The sequence below is a fragment of the Bos indicus x Bos taurus genome, chromosome 4 (genome assembly GCF_003369695.1).
Source record: "Bos indicus x Bos taurus breed Angus x Brahman F1 hybrid chromosome 4, Bos_hybrid_MaternalHap_v2.0, whole genome shotgun sequence".
Taxonomy (NCBI): domain Eukaryota; kingdom Metazoa; phylum Chordata; class Mammalia; order Artiodactyla; family Bovidae; genus Bos; species Bos indicus x Bos taurus.
In genome coordinates, this window is record NC_040079.1 from 75,305,426 (window position 1) to 75,327,231 (window position 21,806).

A 21,806-nucleotide genomic window follows, 5' to 3' on the forward strand; every position below is an offset into this window, starting at 1 on the left:
CCTGCTGTGTCCCTGGCAGTATATTGATTAATATAATTGGTGTAAGTAGTAGCTTTAATGTTTGTAACCTTGGACCCTTGAGTTAATTCTTTTCTTGATTGAGCCCACCACACCTTTGCCCTTTAGGAATGCAACTGTATCTAATGCTTTTGGAGGGTGGCTCCTGACTTTGGAATAATCACCTTTAGAGAAAAATAAGTTTCTTAAAATGTTAACAGGCCTCCTGGCCAGAAGATGATGTAAATCACCTGAACTTTTGCATATGATAAGTTTGAAAGTCTGGCTTTGATTAGGATCAGGAACTGCTGTCCTTGCATGACTCTGCCCCTTCCCCCATTATCCTCTATGCACAACTTAAGGTATAAAAACTACTTTGGAAAATAAAGTGCGGGCCTTGTTCACCGAAACTTGGTCTCCCCATGTCGCGCTCTCTCTCTCTCACTCTGGCTGAGTCTCCATCTGGAGCGCGGAACCCACCATGCTTACTAATTATGCCTGGGCTTCTAAGATCCGACCGGGGAGGCCTCAGTGTCTCCTCTCCTTCGGGAGAACGGAAGGACGCCTGCAGCCTACGTAAGTGGTGCAAACTTCTTGTCTTGGAGTTTTATTGGTCTCCTGCGTAAACCAAGCTACTCAGCCTCTCTTCTCCACAGAATCTCCTCACTGAGCTATCCTCATTCTATTACTCTTTATATCTTTGATAAATATTTAAATACATAGGTCGCCTATGCCGTCTCTCCTTCGAATACCCTGGATCAGCCGGGGCTGGACCCCGGCACTCCATCAGTGTTTGTTCAAGTGTTGCCATCTTCTCAGGTGGTTGTATTTAAAATTAAACCTCCAACTGATACTATTTTGTCCCCAGAACACATCACCCACCCCAGTACTGTTTTCCTCCTTGTTCACGTCTTACCTGTCTGTGTACTGGGATGTAAGCTCCAGGAAGGCCAGCGCTTGTATTTGGCGCCCTGACCTGGCTACTCCAGGTGCTCACAAGACACTACTGCATGAAGGGCAGCAGCGGACTCGCCGCCGGCGATCAGAGGAGAGACCGGGTGATTTTTACTCCTGCTTTTAACTTTCACATTTTTACAGCTTTTCTGATTGAAATTGAAAAAAAAGAAAATAACCTTTTCTGTAACAGCTGTTTTTTCCCCCTTTATTTGATATAAAATAGCCACTATCCAATGTACAGTTTTAACTCAAAAGAGAAATAACTGGTGAAATGACTTATACCTTTTACTTTAATAATTATAACATTCAAGTGGTTTTATTTGGAAAACATTTGAGTAGGTTGAAACATCCTTCAGTAGTGTGCTATCTTCCTTTTTAGCTGTGAAAAGGTGAGGAAGCACAGTGAAACTCCACTGTCAAATCTTCTCCAGCTCCCTCTCCACGTCTCAGGCTACAGAAGTGGTGTCTGGCGGGGGCTTGGGGATGACAGCCCTTCTGCAGCCAAAAATATCGTCTCTAGAGTTTGCTTACACACAGATACTCTTCCTTATAATCTAAGTTTCTATATTCTCCCCCAGTATTGGTAACACTTAATTCTTTAGCACTGGTTCCATTTAGGCTAGAATTTCATGCAGGGAAAATAGTGATCAGAGTTCATGCAGTCTAATGTTCAATCTAAGCTGGCACCAAAGTTGATATACATGGTATTAGATAAATTGATAAATGTGTGACACTTATAGCAACAATGATTATATATTAGAAAGTGATTGACTCATATGCTAATCTTTCAACGAAACAGAAAGATATTATTTTAAGCAGGCTGTGTTGGTTTATTTTAGTTGAAATCTTGTTTGAACTATCCCCTCAAATATAGGTGTGCTTAATCTTTTTCCATTTTTGTTTCTCTCTGCCCTTTGCCAGCATTATTTAGAGCCTCCAGCGAAACTGTGTGAAGCTCTAGAAAAATACAGACTTAAGACTGAGGATTTTCTTGTCCTGAAGCACGGTGAATCAAGATACCTTAATACTGATGATGAAGATGTTGAATAATATGAACACAAGAGTTTTTCATGAAAAAGGCATCATTTGATATATATGTGAGAAGACGAAGAAATGCATGAATATTATGATTTTTTACATTTGGAAGCAACTTCTGTAGGTTTATGTTCTGTTATCACCTGATACTAATATGATTGCTGGTCCATATAAACAATAGTTCAGAGGTGGGTCATTAAAATCCACATTAGCCAACTCATTATTTAAGGTCCTATCTCAGTGACATAAACACTGCAATGGGTTGTTTATTTTTTTTTTTTAACTAAAGCATTCTACTTTCATGGTAGAGTTTTGAGGTTATAAAAAACTGATTTTAAAAACTCACTCCTCTTTTTATTCTTAGGGGCCTTCTGCAAGGTAAGTCAAGGTTATATACCTACCTTGATTTTCTTAGAGGCCTGCACAGAGAAACATTTTTTATAGTCACAGAGTAAATGATGACATTGATTCCCATATGCTTATAGCAATTTGTGCTCTATTAAGATTATGCCAAATGGTAAGTGATTTATTTTTTTAAACATAAAAACATAGGAGTTTTGGCTAAGTTACCATTTGTAAAGACAATTTTTTAAAGAGAGGAACAGTATGTTCTATGGCACATCTACAATCCTTATGGCAGAAGCCCTCTGAGCTGGGAAGTGTGGTTATGAGACATGACTTATGAAATTTTTGATTTTTAATTTAAAAGTCAGACCTGCTCAGCACAAATATAGCTGCAAGGAAATAATTTAAAAAGACAAATGCACATCTTATATGTTGATAGACCATATACTTTGGATTTTAATTTTTTCCCTATTCCATCTCCTCTCTATGTATATGTACTCATTTTTTTTTTCTGGTTTCTTAATAATGCTGGCAAAGGGCAGAGAGAAACAAAAATGGAAAAAGATTATAAGATTTCAACTAAAATAACCAACATAGCCTGCTTAAAATAACTCCAGTGTCAGCGAGATTTATAAGTATTCTATGTTTTACATGAGTGTGATGTCTTATATTTTTGTATCAAATGACCCTTAAGCACGGTTCTCCCGTTAATAATTAAGCCAGTGTGGGATGTCAGTGGTTAAAGAGACAGTGATTTCGTCGTAGACGGGCTCTGCAGGCGCTTGGTGACTGTGACCCTTCCTAAGGGGGAGAGCCGAGCAGAAGCCTGTTCTGTCTTCCTGATCAAGTCTCAGTAAAATGAATTTTATTCATACAAAATAATCAAAGTACAGGTTTTTCTACACCAAATGCTACCCAGGCAGTGCCCTGTAATATATGCACGTTGGCCACTCAGTCTGAACTTCAGTCCTGCCTCCACCGTGGGCTCTCTGTGTGCCTCAGTGTCCTCACATGCGACAAGAGGACGACTCCCACCTACCTCCAAAACTGAACAAATAGTAGTCATAGGTAAAATAGATTTTAAAGCAGAAAACAGGCTACTGCTTTTGATATATTTTGATATATTCAAGTATATATAGGGGCAGTAAAACATTGAGGTCTGACAACTTTATCTCCTGCATTGTGTAAATTTGCAGTTACAGCCAAAATAAATGTAAATGATCTTTATAAAAATGTCAGTATTTCTAGCTACAAAGATGCAGCAAATCTGTTAAGGGGAAATGTATATGTAATACAGGTGAATGTATATGATTTGAGGGCACTAAAGCACATAAAATTTCCCCCTAAAATAAACCTTCAGAAAAAAAAAACAAACCCAACACTTTCACTCCAAAGGAATATTTCGCAAGCAGACAGGAGTCAAGATGTCAGGCTTATTGGTGGATTAGCTCTGGCTCGTGTTGCCCTAATACTAGCCTGTGCTCTGTGTCACCTTCCTCGCTTGCACGCCAGACTGAAAATTCATCTCTTGCCTCATCTCTGTGAGGCAAGCCGTGCACATCTTGCTGAGTTATTTTTTCTCCTTGAATGGCCTTAATTTTGTTTTCATGTGTAGTGTTTAACTGAGGGTCTCCAAGCACTTTAATTGGACCTGCCTCATTTTTCTAGGCTTCCTCCATGCTTTAATTTTTATCAACATTAGCACTCTTTCCACTTTGGCATTTTGTTCCTTCAGTACATTGAGCTTCATCTTTCCTATCTTACATTTTGAAGGGTTTTATGTGCAAACAAAGACAGATTTTGAAAAATTAGACAAATCCCCTCTGTTCCCTTCAGTTTGATGCCTTTCATTTGTCTCATCCTCTAAGTCAATTTCATTTTTCTCTTTGATTAGCCAGCATCCATACTTAGCTCTCATAATGTACAGCTAGTTGATAATTTTCATCATATACTGAATGTTTCCTACTGTATAAAATATTTCTCCCAAGTTTCATTTCTGTATCAGTATAACCCTGAGAAATAACTAAGCATGTAAGATTTTATTGAAATTCATTTCTCCTGTGGTCAGAGGAACACTTTGATACTCATTGCCCAAGAGGGTGGGGCTGTCAAATAGGACCAACTAAAAAAGTAAGATGTGCCCTGCCCTACAAAGGTAAAAACCTAACTGTGCATTTTCACTGTGTAATTCTCTCCAGATAGTTAAAATGACTTCCCCCTGCCGATTTTCTCTAGCAGTTAGACATGTCAAACTCAATGCTCTGATCTCCAGGAAATGTTGTGTGTTCGAGGAAGAGAATAGGTGGAGTTTTAGAATCCAGTGCTGCTACAGCACATTAAAATCTAATCTTGATTTTTAATGTGTGTACATTTAGAATATATATTTTCATTAAATGAGGAAGACTACACAAAATTGTTATAAAGAAATGTGCCTTTCAGGGAAGTAATACGTTTGCATCACTGAAAATGATTCTTAGCTCTCGTAATGTACAGCTAGTTGAGAATGTTTTCTACTGTAAAAAATATTTCCCCCAAGTTTCATTTCTGTATCAGTATAACCCTGAGAAAGCACATTTTTCTGTTTGAGGATTTGTAACTTCCTATGGAAATCTATGTATTTAGAAATGAAATTCAAAGTACTCTTGCCTTAAATATATGAATAGGAAACCTTCTGCTTGCAAACTGATTTACTTAATAACTAAGCATGGTGGTGGTCATGAACTTGAATATTATAAAACATGGGGATGTGGGGTGGAGAAGAGGAAGTCAAATATAGCAAACTGTTACAGTAGCTTATGGGACAAAGATACTATTTAAAATAACTGCTAAGAATTTTTATCTTATAATTTTAGTTATGTAAAATATAGATGAAAATTAATGAATAAAACTTTTCACTTAAAGGGAGAAAATAATCTTGCCACTTTTTTCTACTAAAAAAAACCAAAAGAACCTATGAATTTTTACTGAGCATAAATTTTAAACACTAGATAGACTAAGCACCTGTACAAAGTCGTTTCCTCCCTCTCCAGTCCTACTCTCAGGAGACGGGGTTTCATTCTAGATGTACCCAAAGGCCTATACAGGAACGACAGAAGCATTCTGTTTCAAATGATGCCAGTATGTTATACACAGTAAACAGGAGTGGGTATTAGGAAACATTTTTCCTAACGGTTAAAAGTTTTCATGGTCTAAAAATAGATTCTATGATTAGAACAGACCTGAGTGGCTGGTGGCCTTGGGAGCACAGGATCTCATCGCTACTAGAGGAACAGGGTCCTTCCTGGGGCAGTGTTGCTGTCCCGGTGGAGCAACTGCAAATCCCTTTGGACAAGGGAAGGGGAGCTGACATACAAAGGGTCACTGTCGCTCCGTGTGGAGGGAATAGCTGAAGTAGCTTAGCAAAAAGCAAAATAAAAACAGTTTCAGAACAAGCTCTCATATTCATTTGGTATCAATAAAATGGTCCAACACAAACCAAAGACCACGGCAAGCTGTAGCTGTGTTGAAGATGAAGTGTATTTACAGTACATGATGTTTACTGTTTAAATTCAGCAGCTGAAAGAATCTGTTTGTGAGGAAGGTGAGAGAGAAATTTCTGTGCATTACTTCTGGACTGCATTACTCTTTGGAAAAATATGACCAACCAATTAGAATTTTGGTATCATTGTTACCTTCTCCTTCACGTCTGCATCATGGTGATGAACTAAAGCTTTCATTTTCTGGGCGCATTCTTTTCCATACAACAGGGAAAACAGTGAACCTTCAGGGAAAGTTGGCTGCGCAGCTAAACGGTGCTCTTCGTTGAGGCAGTTAGTTATGTTCTGAAGCAGTGTGAGAGCTCGAAGAAGAATCTCCTTCGGTACATGGCCATCAAGAAGTGAAAGGAATGATGAGTCCACCTGAAATAGGAAACAATGAGAATTAAAAATATACGAAAACATTTTCCATGGGTCTTTTCACATGTACTGAACACATTTTAAAAATCCTGTTGTAGAAAACTATCCCTGAGACAGCACCACATAATTGTGTAAAATCTTCAGCACCTCTGTATTGTATACCAAAGGAAACAGAAGGTTTTGTGTCTTAGCTGAAAAATACTATTTTCTTGAAATCCTACAATGTAGTCATTTTTCCTCTTTAAGATCCATCATATATGGTCATCATGGAAACTTATTAGGTGCCAGGTATAAGGCCGAGCAGATAAATAATAAAACGGTCCTTTTTTTATAGGATATTCTATCATAGTACAAACTGTGCTTTCTTCAGAATACCACAGCTTTTAATTATCTTGCTCATTTCTTACATTTTCTGTCTCCTCTACCTAGACTGTAAGCAGACAAGCACCACGTCATGCTGTTCTCACTGGTATATCCTAGCACTCAGCTGGCATCATGCGCATGGTGGTGCCTCTGTGAACACTAGTGTCTCTGGATACTGAGATACACTGAGCATTAATATTAATAGATCAAGTATAAAATGTGTGATAAGTACCCCAAAGTGAACAGAGACATAAAAATTACCATTTATTACTACTAGGGAGACCTTTCCAAAACAGTTTTCAGAAGTAAAATATGGTCATTACAGAAAATTGAGGCAATTCATATAGGCAAAGAGAACCAAAACAGAAGGAAAAACCGCCTCTAATAGTGCTCCTCAGGGAGAATTCCTGTTAATACTTTGGGATAAATCCTTTCCTTCTGGATCTGTCTATCCAAACTGATATACAGACAGCACAAATATGCAGGTACTTACTTGAGCATCAAGAAGTCGATCTGTCATGGCTGGATTTTCAGACAAATTCAAAAGAAGCTTCAAAACTTGAACCTGAAACAAGAAAAATATCAAATTATTTCAGACAACCAAGCGTGGATTTTCTCTACCTGACATGCTATCTACCAACCATGTCCATATTTTAAAGTCCTGCCTGTTCTTCAAGGTCTGATTCAAATTCTCTCCATTGCACAAAGTCTTCTCAATTCATTTTACTTAAAAAGCTTGGTTTTTCAATTATACTGATAGAAAACAGTGAATGTCTTCACTTCCCACCACTGGCCCACACAAATACCTAACCAGGGTAACTTTAACATGTTACATAAATAATCTTTATTATGATTACTGTTATGTAAAATGTGATCTTTGGAATAAAAAAGCCATCTCTCAAACTTCAGTTTATTTCTACTTAAAGTATGAAAATGTAGTGAAAGTTTGGTTATGAAGACTTACAGTAGGTACTTTTTACTAGCTTTCTGTGATTCCTGGTGCATACTGTTATATGAAAAATGTTATGATCTTTTAAACAGACAATGATATAATCAGCAAAAACACATTAACAACTTACACTGGACTAGCTAAACTGCTTGCATTCTTTTTTTGGCATTTCATTTTTAATTGGAGGATAATTGCTTTACAGTGTTAGCGTTGGTTTCTGCCATACATCAGTATGAATCAGCCATAGGTATACACATGGCTTCTCCGTCTTGAACCTCCCGCCCCGCCCCACCCCCTCTAGCACGTCACAGAGCACTAGGTTTGAGCTCTCTGCATCATACAGCCAATGCCCACTGGCTGTCTAGTTTACATATGATAGTGTATATGTTTTCAATGCTACTCTCTATTCATCCCACTCTGTCTTTTCCACCCTGTGTCCACACATCTGTTCTCTATGTCTGCATCTTTATTGCTCCCCTGCAGATAGGTTCATCAGTACCATCCTTCTAGATTCCATACGCATGTGTGAACATATGATACTTTTCTCTTTCTGCCTTCACTCTATACCAGGGTTCACCCACCTCATTAGAAGTGACTCAGATGTGTTCATGGCTACTATCCCACTGTACGTATGTTCCCAGCTGCGTTAGCCTTCTGCTGATAGGCATCTAGGTTGCTTCAATGTTGGAGCTACTGTAAATAATGCTGCATTTTAGTTATGGTTTCCACAGGGTATATGCCCAATGTGGGACTGTTGGATTATATGGTGGTTTTATTCCTAGTTTTCTTTTTTTAATTTTAGGATAATTGCTTTTCAGAATTTTATTGTTTCCTGTCAAACATCAACATGAATCAGTCATAGGTGAACATATGCACTCCTAGTTTCTTTAAGGAGCAGAACTTTCCCTAATCTCCTTGCCCAATGGAACCACTGCTGGGAAAAGAGGATATGCTGCTGCCGTGTGGACACTTCCCATAATTACAATGGGAAAAACCAGGGCTGAGGGGAGCTCTATAATTGCAAGGCCTGCAGAGCTATTAATGAAACCTGCCCTGGAGAAATGTGCTGTGGTAAGCAATCAAAAGAAAATTCCAAATAGGCTCAAATTTCAGGCCACTTCAGGAGTTAAGTTTTACTCACAACATTCTTTTAAGAAATGAACCACATAAGAGGCTGTTCACCATCACTCATTAGTAGAGAAATGCAAATTGTCACTACAGTGAAGGATCACCTTGCACCATGGTTAAAAACTCTCAACAACAACTGTCAGGGAGGGCGGGGTGAGAAGGAACCTCCCAGCCTGTTGCTTAGACAGTAACCTGGTGACAGCCACAAGGGAAGACACTACGGAGGTTCCTCAAAAAATCAAGCAGAGCTACATCTGATCTGGAACCTCACTCCTGGATATGTGTCTGAAAGAAACTAAAGACAGAATTCATGCACAACCACCCCAAAGGGTATTTGAGGAGAAAACCAGATTTTGAAAAGTCTCATGCAGCCAAGTATGCACTGGACAAGAATGTTTCACATCCAACAAATGGAAGCAAACAAAAGGTTTATCAAGAGAGGAATGGGTAAACAAGTGACACATGTACACAACACAATGTGACTCAGCCAAGAAAAAGAACGATTACTGTGATTTTCAGGAACACAGATAAACTAGGGGATAATAAAAGAAGTGAAGAAAGTCAGATTCAGAAAAATACAAATATCAAATATCACTTAAAAGTGGAGTCTAAAAATACACATAGTTTACTTGAGAAAACATAAGCAGACATGAGTTAAAACACATACTAAATGAGAAGGGGTAAGGGATAAGTTATACAGTTTAGATATGACAGATATAATCACTCCATATGAAATAGACTATCAACAAAGACCGAGGTATAATAAGGGAGTTCAACACTGTAATAAGCTATATGGGGGAAAAATTCGATTGTGAGTCGATATGTATATATGCAAAACTGCAAATACATTCTGTATACCTACAGCACTCATTACCTTGTGTATCAATGTTAGTACAGTAAGAAATACAAGTGAATTTAAAAACAACAAGGGTGGAGACAAGCTTTCAGTCTGTGTTGTCTTTCCACTTTATAATTCAACACTGAATCAGGACTTTCACTGAGGCTCTGGTTGCTTTAAATAACCACAGTTGGGCTGAGGAGGGCCTGCCGTTTTGTGGCCGCCCGTTTAGATCAACAACGTTAACAACAGAGCTGAATGGTGTTTGATCTTCCCAAGGCCTGCAGGGCTCTACACCTGTTCTCAAGAAATGCCCTGGGGTAAATCAACAATAGAGCATTGAAAAAGGCAGATGTTAAAGGAGCCGATTTCAAGAGGTAAATTTTATTTACACTTCATAAAACATAAGCACATCGAGAGATACAGAACATCACTCATTATTAACATACACACACTAATGTATATTGACTAGATAAAAAGGAGCTACTGAATAGCACAGTGAACAATACTGAACACCCTAATAATCTATATGGGGAAGAACCCAAAAAAGAAGATTCAGCTCTATGTACAACTGAATCAAGGTCCTGTACACCTAAAACAAACACAACACTGAAAATCAACTCTACACCAGTGAAAAAGAAAAATTAAATGGGTGGGGGTGGGGGGAGGGTGCCACGAAGAAATGCTGTCACCCTGTGGCTCTTCGCCCTAAGGGAAACTGTAAAAACCTGTGCTGATGGGCAATTAATATTCACAAGGGGCAGTCAAGAAAACCACCTGCCCTCAAGGTATATCCTGGGGTATGACATCAGAAAAGATTTCAAAACAGGGCAGATGCTCAAGAACCCAATTTCAAGAGCTGTTTCACTCACCTTGTTTACAAAAAGAAAAGACATCAATATTGCTAAATATTAGAGAAGTGCAAATCAAAAGTAGAAACAGATTTCCTCACACCATTCACAGTGGCCATTGTCCAAAAGACAATGCTGGAAACGGTGTGGGAAAATGGAAAGCTCCCTGCACCCGTGGTGAGAAGGTAAATTAGTAACAGCCACGGTGGGGAACAGCGTGCAGGTTGTTTAATAAATGAAAAGGGGGATGAAATTAGAATATTCACTAACATACAGAAAAATAAACTCCAAACATATTAAAGACCTCAACAAAAGGATGAATGCTATAGAGCTCTTGAGGAAAATACAGGCAGAACGTGCTTTGACATAAATTTCAGAAAGTTCTTTTTTGATTCACCTCTTAGAATCATGAAAAATAAAAATAATGGAACCTAATTCCACTCAAAAGCATTGGCACAGCAGAGGAAAACATAAATACAACAGACAGACAACCCTTAGAATGTAACTGATATTTGCAACAAAGACACCCATGAGGGATTTATCTCCAAAATGTACAGTTTATGCACCTCAGTATCAGAGAAACAACCCAATCAAAGAAAGGCACAAGATTTAGATGAACATTTCTTCAAAGACATGGAGATGGCCGTTAAGCACATGAAAAGATGCTCAGCATTTCTAAGTTATTGAAGTGAAGTCACTCAGTCGTGTCCAACTCTTTGCGACCCCATGGACTGTATAGTCTACCACACTCCTCCGTCCATTGGATTTTCCAGGCAAGGGTACTGGAGTGGGTTGCCATTTCCTTCTCCAGAGGATCTTCCCGACCCAGGGACTGAACCCAGGTCTCCCGCATTGTAGGCAGACGCTTTAACCTCTGAGCCACCAGGGAAGTCAGAACCGCAAATCAAAAGTACAATGTGATAATCACACAGTTCAGAATGGTCATCATCAAAAAAATCTACAACAATAAATGCTGGAGAGGGTGTGGAGAAAAGGGAACCCTATTACACTGCTGGTGTGACTGAAAGTCAGTAAACCCACAGAGAACAGGACAAAGGTTCATTAAAAACTCAACGGAGAAGTATCATAGGACCTAGCAATCCCATTCCTGGACATAGATCCAGAGAAAACTATAATTTTAAAAGACAGATGCATCATACATCATGACCAAGTGGGCTTTATCCCAGGGATGCAAGGATTCTTCAATATTCACAAATCAATCATGTTAATGTGATAATGTGATACACCACATTAACAAACTGAAAGATAAAAACCATACGATTATCTCAGTAGATGCAGAGAAAGCCTTTGACAAAATTCAACATCCTTTTATGATAAAAACCTCCAGAAAGCAGACGTAGAAGGAACATACCTCAACATAATAAAAGCCATATATGATAAACCCACAGCAAACATCCTCAATGGTGAAAAATTGAAAGCATTTCCCCTAAAGTCAGGAACAAGACATGGATGCCCACTCTCACCACGACTATTTAACATAGTTTTGGAAGTTTTAGCCACAGCAATTAGAGAAGAAAAAGAAATAAAAGGAATCCAGATTGGAAAAGAAGAATAAAAACTCTCACTGTTGCAGATGACATGATCCTCTACATAGAAAACCCTAAAGACACCACCAGAAAATTACTATAGCTAATCAATGAATATAGCAAAGTGGTAGAATATAAATTAACACACAGAAATCCCTTGCATTCCCATACACTAACAATGAGAAAACAGAGAAATTAAGGAAACAATTCCATTCACCATCACAATGAAAAGAATAAAATACTTAGGAATAAATCTACCTAAAGAAACAAAAGACCTATATATAGAAAACTATAAACCACTGATGAAAGAAATCAAAGATTACACAAATAGATGGAGAAATAAACTGTGTTCATGGATTGGAAGAATCAATATAGTGAAAGTGAGTATACTACCCAAAGCAATCTATAGATTTAATGCAATTCCTATCAAGCTACCAATGGTATTTTTCAGAGAACTAGAACAAATAATTTCACAATTTGTATGGAAATACAAAAAACCTCAAATAGCCAAAGTATCTTGAGAAAGAAGAATGGACCTGGAGGAATCAACCTGCCTGACTTCAGACTATACTACAAAGCTACAGTCATCAAGACAGTACGGTACTGGCACAAAGACAGAAATATAGATCAATGGAACAAAACAGAAAGCCCAGAGATAAATCCACACACTATGGACACCTTATCTTTGAAAAAGGGGGCAAGAATATACAATGGAGAAAAGACAATCTCTTTAACAAGTGGTGCTGGGAAAACTGGTCAACCACTTGCCAAAGAATGAAACTAGAACACTTTCTAATACCATACACAAAAATAAACTCAAAATGGATTAAAGATCTAAATACAAGACCAGAAACTATAAAACTCCTAGTGGAAAACAGGCAAAACACTCTCCGACATAAATCAAAGCAGGATCCTCTATGAACCACCTCCAAGAATATCGGAAATAAAAGTGAAAATAAACAAATGGGACCTAATTAAATGTAAAAACTTTTGCACAACAAAGGAAACTATAAGCAAGGTGAAAAGACAGCCTTCAGAATGGGAGAAAAAAAATAGCAAATGAAACAACTGACAAAGAATTAATCTCAAAAATATACAACAGCTCCTGCAGCTCAATACCAGAAAAATAAACGACCCAATCAAAAAATGGGCCAAAGAACTAAACAGACATTTCTCCAAAGAAGACTTACAGATGGCTAACAAACACATGAAAAGATGCTCAACATCACTCATTATCAGAGAAATGCAAATCAAAACCACAATGAGGTACCATCTCACACCAGTCAGAATGGCTGCGATCGAAAAGTCTACAAGCAATAAATGCTGGAGAGGGTGCAGAGAAAAGGGAACCCTCTTACACCGTTGGTGGGAATGCAAACTAGTACAGCCACTATGGAGAACAGTGTGGAGATTCCTTAAAAAAGTGGAAATAATGGAAATAGAACTGCCATATGACCCAGCAATCCCACTGCTGGGCATACATACTGAGGAAACCAGAGTTGAAAGAGACACACGTACCCCAGTGTTCATCGCAGCACTGTTTATAATAGGCAGGACATGGAAGCAACCTAGATGTCCATCAGCAGATGAATGGATAAGAAAGCTGTGGTACATATACACAATGGAATATTACTCAGCCATTAAAAAGAATATATTTGAATCAGTTCTAATGAGGTGGATGAAACTGGAGCCTATTATACAGAGTGAAGTAAGCCAGAAAGAAAAACACCAATAGAGTATACTAACACATATATATGGAATTTAGAAATATGATAACGATGACCCTGTATACGAGACAGTAAAAGAGACACAGATGAACAAGAGAACAGTCTTTTGGACGCTGTGGGAGAATGCGAGGGTGGGAAGATCTGAGAGAAGAGCACTGAAACATGTATATTATCATATGTGAAACAGATCACCAGTACAGATCCGATGCATGAGACAGGGTGCTCAGGGCTGGTGCACTGGGATGACCCAGAGGGATGGGATAGGGAGGGAGGTGGGAGGAGGGTTCAGGATGGGGAACACATGTACACCCATGGCTGATTCATGTCAATGTATGGAAAAAACCACTACAATATTGTAAAGTAATTAGCCTCCAACTAAAATAAATAAATTAAAAATAAAATAATAGCAAACGAAGCAACTGACAAAGAATTAATCTCAGAAATATACAAGCAGCTCCTGCAGCTCAATACCAGAAAAATAAACGACCCAATCAAAAAATGGGCCAAAGAACTAAATAGACATTTCTCCAGAGAAGACATACAGATGGCTAACAAACACATGAAAAGATGTTCAACATCATTCATTATCAGAGAAATGCAAATCAAAACCACAATGAGGTACCATCTCATGCCGGTCAGAATGGCTGCGATCAAAAAGTCTACAAACAATAAATGCTGGAGAGGGTGTGGAGAAAAGGGAACCCTCTTACACTGTTGGTGGGAATGCAAACTAGTACAGCCACTATGGAGAACAGCGTGGAGATTCCTTAAAAACGTGGAAATAATGGAAAAAGAACTGCCATACAACCCAGCAATCCCACTGTTGGGCATACACACTGAGGAAACCAGAGTTGAAAGTGACACATGTACCCCAGTGTTCATCGCAGCACTGTTTATAATAGCCAGGTCATGGAAGCAACCTAGATGTCCATCAGCAGACGAATGGATAAGAAAGCTGTGGTACATATACACAATGGAGTATTACTCAGCCATTAAAAAGAATACATATGAATCAGTTCTAATGAGGTGGATGAAACTGGAGCCTGTGATACAGAGTGAAGTAAGTCAGAAAGAAAAATACAAATATAGTATATTAATGCATATATATGGAATTTAGAAAGATGATCCTGTATGTGAGACAGCAAAAGAGACACAGGTGTAAAGAACAGACTTTTGGACTCTGTGGGAGAAGGCGAGGGTGGGATGATTTGAGCGAATAGCATTGAAACATGTATATTATATGTGAAACAGATCGCCAGGCCAGATCCGATGCATGAGACAGGGTGCTCAGGGCTGGTGCACTGGGATGACCCTGAGAGATGGGATGGGGAGGGAGGTGGGAGGGGGGTTCAGGATGGGGAACACATGTACACCCATGGCTGATTCATGTCAATGTATGGAAAAAACCACTACAATATTGTAAAGTAATTAGCCTCCAATTAAAATAAATAAATTTAAAAACTAAAATAAAGGACAGATGCACCCTAATGTTCACGGCAGCACTATGTACAATAGTCAAGACATGGAAGCAACCTAAGTGGATGAGGACAGATGAATGGGTAAATAAGATGGGACACATACACACCAGCAAGAAGGAAGGACAACTACACTTAATACTAAGTGAAATAAGTGAGTCAAGGAAAGACAAGTATCATATGATACCGCTTGCAGATTGATTCTAAAAATGGATACAAATGAACTTCTTTACCAAACAGAAAAGGCCTCACAGACATAGCAAAGCACCCTATAGTTACCAAAAGGTAAAGGTGCTGGGAAGTAAGAAATGAGCAGGTGGAGATGGACATACTCTTTATAATAAAAAAGCACCCACTGTAGGATGAGGACTCCTACTGGTCAACACTATATAATCAACTGTATGGGAAGAAAACCCGAAAAAGGAGATGTACATGTCTATGTATATGTGAACCATGGTGCTGTACACTGAAAACAAACAAACCTTGCAACATTGTAAGTCATCTATACACCAATACAAAATACAAATTACACAAAGAAAATGCCGACTCTATTCCCCTTGGGCCTTGGTGACCGGGGCTGCTGTCACATCCCCGAAGCCTGGGCAGGCTTGGTTCCCAAGGATGGACTGACGTGGGGCTGATGGTCTGGGGAGGATGTGCCAGCCAATGAGCCCTGCCCCATGGACCTGCTGTGCTTGTTTCCCTCTGCACAGGCCCACAACCTCCAGATCCAGGTGGGTCCTCCTGCAGCCAAACTATGGCTGCTGCACCCAAAGGATGGTGGAGCCTCTGGGTTGGAAGAGCTTTGAAAAGTCGCCTGGGCTCCATGTCTCCTGGTGCTGGGGTTCCCACCTCCAGCCTCCTTCCTTAGGGTTGCCCCACCTATGGATGAAAGCACCCCTCTGCAGAGTGGCGTTGCCGGAATTGGGATTTGTCCAAGGGATAAAGGGTAAGGAGGGCTTCCCTGGTGGCTCAGATGGTAGAGAATTTGCCCGCAATGCAGGAGACTCGGGTTCAATGCCTGAGTCAGGAAGATCCCCTTCAGAAGGGAATGGCTACCCACTCCAGTATTCTTGCCTGGAGAATTCTATGGACAGAGGAACCTAGCAGGCTACAGTCCATGGGGTCACAAAGAGTTGGACATGACTAAGCAACTAACATTAAGGAGTAAGGAGGGAAGAAGGTTTGAGACCCAAGCCTTAAATGTGTCTTCTGGCACATTCCCCTCTTAACTTACAACCCAGGAACAGGACCTTCCCCTAAGGCTCTGGTTTCCCCAGTAACCAGAGTTGGGCATAAAGACATGCTGCCACCTTGTGGCCATTTCCCATAACAACAACACTGCTGATGGGCACTTAATATTCACAATGCCTGCTGGGCTGTAAGTAAAAAAGTCTTCCTTCAAGAAACGTCGGAAGGGAGGTAACTGGGAAAATATTCATAACAGGGCAGATGTTCAAAAAGCCAATTTGAATAAGCAAGTTTAACTCACTGTTTAAAGGTATCACAAGAAAAGATGTCAGCATCACTAAATATGAGAGAAATGCAAACCAAAACTTCAACGAGGTTTGAGGTATTCACCTCATACTGGACAGAACAGCCACAAGCAGAAACTCTACAAACAGTAAGTACTGGAGAAGGTGGGAGAAAAGGGAACCCTCCTAGGCTGATACTGGGAATGGAAGCTGGGAACGGCCACTGTGGAGGACAGCGTACAGGCTCCTTAGCAAGGAAAATGAGAATGAAATTAGAATACTCCAGAACCCCGTACACAAAAATAAACTCCAAAAAGACCGAAGGAGAGAGACTATGAAACTTTTGAGGGAAAAAGCAGAACATGCTTTGACATAAAATGCAGCAAGTTCTTTTTTGATCCACCTTTTAGAATCATGAAAAATAAAACACAAATAAACAAATGGGACCTAGTAAACATTAAAAGCATTTGCCAATACAATATTGTAAAGTGAAAAAAAAAATAATAAAAATAAATAAAAATAAAAATTAAATTAAAAAAATAAATAAAAGCATTTGCACAGCAAAGGAAACCATCAGTGAAAGAATAAGCCAACCCTCAGAATGGGAAAAAAAAAAAATTCTTGCAAATGAAGATACCCACAGGGAATTAATCTCCAACACATACTAGCCACTCACAGCAAAATATCAAAAAAACAAACTATCCAATAAAAAATCGGCCAAAGATCTAAATGCACATTTCTCCAAAGTTATAGAGATGGCTCCATAAAGCACATGAAAAGATGCTCAGCATCACTAGTTCCTAGAGAAAGGCAAATCAAATGTACAATGAAGTTATCACCTCACATCAATCAGAATGGCCATCTCAAAAAACCTACAACAATAAAGTCTGCAGAGGGTGTGGAGAAGGGACTGCTTCTACAGTGTGGGTGGGAATATAAATTGGTGCAGCCACTAGAGAGAATAGTACGGAGGTTCTTAGAAGACTAAACACAGAAGTACCAAGCGGGACTTCCCTGGTGGTCCAGTGGGTAAGACTCTGCGCTCCCGGTGCAGAAGGCCTGGGTTTCTTCCCTGGGCCTTCTTCCCCCATGCTGCAACTAACAGTCCCACATGCCACAACCGACACTCTGCACAGCCACATGAGTAAGAAAATATAAAGAATAAGTACCAAGTGGCCCAGCAATCCCACACATGCAGACCCAGAGAAATCCAAAACTTTAAGACACCTGCACCCCAAATAACGTGGCAGCACTAGGCACAACAGCCAAGACAGGGAAGCAATGAAAGTGGAGAAGAACAAATGAATGGATACAGAAGATGGGGTGCATATGCACAAGGCAGTTACTCAGACATAAAGAATGAAACAATGCCATTTCCAGTCACAGGAAAGAAACTAGAGATGATCACACTAAGTGAAGAAGTGAGACAGGGAAAGACAAGTATCACAGGATATCACTTCTGGTGGAATCTAAACATGGATACAAATAAACTTCTTTACAAAAGAGAAACAGCCTCACAGATTTAAAAAGAGACTTAGGGTTACCAAAAAGGAAAGGTGTCGGGGGTCAGGCAGTAATTAGCTGGTTCAGATCAATATATACACCTTAAAACAGGTACTCAAGGGCTCTTAACAGTCACAAATCTGACAGGGCTGTAAATGACACCTGCCCTCAAGAAATGTCCTGAGATAATCACTGAAAACACAAGCTACAATCAAGATTGCAGGGAGAAATATCAACAACCTCAGATACGCAGATGATACCACTTTAGTGGCAGAAAGTGAAGAGGAACTCAAGAGCCTCTTGATGAAGGTGAAAGAGGAGCATAAAAAAGCTGGCTTAAAATTCAACATTCAAAAAACAAAGATCATGGCATCTTGTTTCATCACTTCATGGCAAACAGATGAGGAAAATGTAGAAACCGTGATAGACTTTATTTTCTTGCGGACAGTGACTGCAGCCACAAAATTAAAAGACACCACCTGCTCTTTGGAAGAATAGCTATAACAAACTTAGTGTAAAAAAGAAGAGATATAACTTTGCCAACAAAGGTCCATATAGTAAAGGCTATGGTTTTTCCAGTAGTCATGTATCGATGTGAGAGTTGGACCATAAAGAAAGCTGAGCGCTGAAGAAATGATGCTTTTGAACTGTGGTGCTGGAGAAGACGGTTGAGAGTCCCTTGGACTGCAAGGAGATCAAACCAGTCAATCCTAAAGGAAATCAACCTTGAATATTCGTTGGAAGGACTGGTGCTGAAGCTGAAGTTCCAATACTGTGGTTACCTGATGTGAAGAACTGACTCACTGGAAAAGACCCTGATGCTGGGAAAGACAGAGGGCAAAAGGAGAGGGGGAGACAGAGGATGAGATGGTTGGATGGCATCACTGACTCTAGGGACATGAGTTTGACCAAACTCCAGGAGACAGTGAAGGACAGGGAAGCCTGGCGTGCTGCAGTTCATGGGGTCACAAAGAGTCGGACACGACTTAGCGACTGAACAATAAATAACAACAAATCATCGAAAAATAATTCAAAAGGAAGGTCAACTTTCAAGAATCCAGTTTTAAGAGGTAAATTCTACTCACAAGGTGTACAAAAATAAAAGCACATGGAAAGATACTCCACATCAATAATTACTGAATCAATGCCAATCAAACCTACAATGAGGTATCACCTCACACTGGTCACAATGGCCATCATCAAAAAAGGCTACAAAGAATAAATACTGCAAAGAATGTACGGAAGAGAGAATCCTCCTTCAATCTTGGTGGGGATGTAAATGGTGAAGCCACTATGGAAAACAGTATAGAGATTCCTTGAAACACTAAACATAAAGAAAATCATCATTCAAAATGACATATGTGCCCCAATTTTCAGGGAAGCACTATTTATAATAGGACCCACAAAAATGTCCACTGACAGAAAAATGAAGACCAAGTGGTACATCTACACATCAGAATACTACTCAGTCATGACACAGAGTGAAATAACGATACTGGCGGCAGCATGGATGGACCGAGAAATCATCCTATGAAGTGAGTAAGTCAGAGAGAAAATGACAAATATCGTGGGATGTCATGTACAAATGCATTGATACATTGACACCAGTGAACTAATTTACACAACAGCAGCAGACTCATCAACGGAGAAAACCAAACTATGCTTACCAAAACAAAGTTAGAAGGGAGGGATAAATTAAGAGTTTAGGAGGAAAATGTTAATATACACAGTAATATATATCAAGTGGATAAGGAAAAAGTACCTACTGCATAGAATAGGGAACTCTACTGAACAAATTGTAATAACCTGTATGAGGGAAAAGAAAAAAACAAAAACATTTATCTTTTTCTCAATACCTGACCCTTCCAGAATCTGGCTTCTCCAGCTGGCTCCCCTGTGTACATGAGAGCTTACTGTGAACATATCCCCTTTGATCCCAGGCCCCTGTCCTATGAACCCCGACACCCAGATTGTTGATTATAAGTAGAGAAATTCAATTCACAGTGACAACGAGCTATTACTAGGAAACAGAATGGCCATCATGAAAAAGTCTAGAAAAAGAAACTGTTGACCAAATGTGAAAATGGGATTTGAACTACCAAATCCCTTGTTGTTCCTGGGATTGCCAATTGGTAAGAACCACCATGGAGAACAGGATGGAAGTTCCAAAAGAAGCTAAAAACACAGTTATCGCACAATCTGGAAATCTCACTCCTGGATCGATGTCCAGAGAACATCATCCTCGGGATAGACACATACACGCTGACGTTCATTGCAGTACTATTTACAGTCGTCTGGAGATGCAAGTAATTAAAATGTCCATGGACAGATGGATAGAGATGTGGTACATATATGGAAGAGAATTCTACTAAGCCAGAAAACAGGATGCAGTAATGTCATTCGTAGCAACAGAAATGGAGATAATCATATGAAGTGATGTAACTCATAGAAGGACAAACGCTCTATGATGTGATCGATAGGTAGAAACTAAAAATGGAAAGAAATGAAGTATGTTTCACAAATGAAACACACAGATATAGGAAACAAACTTATTCTAACCAAAAAGGAAAGGTAGAAGCCAGGGATGCATTGGAGGATGGAGCTGAAACATACACACGAACAGAAATGAAACAGATAATCAACAAGGATCTATTGTATAGCACAGGAACCTAGACACAACACAGTAATAACCTACATGAAAAAAGTACTTGACAATGAATACAGGTATGTCTACATACAATTCAACGTACAGTTAAACACAACAGTATACATGCACGATACTGCCTAAAAATCCATTTTACAAAAGTGGAATGCCTAGGACACTCCCCTCTCAAGCTTTGGGGTCCTGGGCTGGATCACATTCCTGGAGCCTGAGCAGCCCTGGTTCCCAAGTCTAGACTATCACGGGGCTGCGGGAGCTGTGAACAATGTGCCAGTAAATGGTCCCTCTGGGACGTGCAGTGCCTGCTCCACTGCGGACTGGGTGTAATGTCTGGAACCAGGTAGGACAGCTAAACCAAGGCAAGTGCACTTCAAGGATGGTGGGATGGGGGACCCTGGAGTCCCGAAGACCTGAGAGGGAATCACCTGGTACTCAGGTCTCCTGGTGTCAGGGTTCCAACCTCTGGCCTCCTTCCTTAGAGTCGCCCCAAAGTCAGAAGGACCACAGCACCCGTAGCAGAGCTTTCGCAGGGTTTGGAATTTCTCCAGTGGGGTGAATGATAGGGGTAAGAAGTAATGGGATGCGTGTCCTTGGTTCTTTGTTCCCGCACACTGGGCTCTCATTTATAAGCCAGGAGGACTTTCACCAGGGCTCTGCTGACTCCAGTAAGCAGAGTGAATATAAGAAATAACAACTTAAAGTGGTCCATTTTCAAGGATAGCTAGCTCTGAGTGATAGCTTGCTGATTTAACAGTCCCAAGGCTTACAAAGCGGGAAAATCTAGGTAAACAAAGAGAGAGCAGAATGCTTAGGGTTTTCAAGCAGGCTCATTCTATTGGTGAATTCAAAATATAAGAACAAGTGCACAGGAAAGGGGAAAACAAGATGTTAAAGGAGGGCCAGCCCATAAAAAGGAAGTGGATGAACCTAGGAGACATTTGGGAAGATTGTTCACCCTGCAGTACTCAGCCAATGAGGAACTGGGGAAGGGACTTGCATGCTAGAATGTAAAAATGCTTCCTGTAACTGCCAGGGGTGTGCCTGCCTACCAGACACCC

At 39.8% G+C, this 21,806-nt stretch overlaps 2 protein-coding genes across 6 annotated transcripts in view; one reads left to right on the top strand and one right to left on the bottom strand.

The window, feature by feature from the left end:
- NAPEPLD (N-acyl phosphatidylethanolamine phospholipase D) overlaps nt 1-5,006 on the top strand; it is a 57,837-nt gene extending 52,831 nt beyond the window's left edge. For both annotated transcript variants that reach the window (XM_027539742.1, XM_027539743.1), the window contains exon 5: nt 1,876-5,006. In XM_027539742.1, the coding sequence (XP_027395543.1) occupies nt 1,876-2,004 (129 nt within the window). In that variant the 3' untranslated portion in view covers nt 2,005-5,006. The remainder of the gene's footprint in view (nt 1-1,875) is intronic.
- ARMC10 (armadillo repeat containing 10) overlaps nt 1-21,806 on the bottom strand; it is a 123,647-nt gene that overhangs the window by 57,363 nt on the left and 44,478 nt on the right. For 2 of the 4 annotated variants that reach the window (XM_027539744.1, XM_027539745.1), the window contains exons 5-6: nt 7,087-7,158; nt 6,006-6,233 (exon numbers count right to left, since the gene is read on the bottom strand). In XM_027539744.1, the coding sequence (XP_027395545.1) occupies nt 6,006-6,233; nt 7,087-7,158 (300 nt within the window). Of the gene's footprint in view, nt 1-1,145; nt 6,234-7,086; nt 7,159-21,806 lie in introns of those variants that run through there. The other 2 variants (XM_027539747.1, XM_027539748.1) reach the window with 2 other exon arrangements.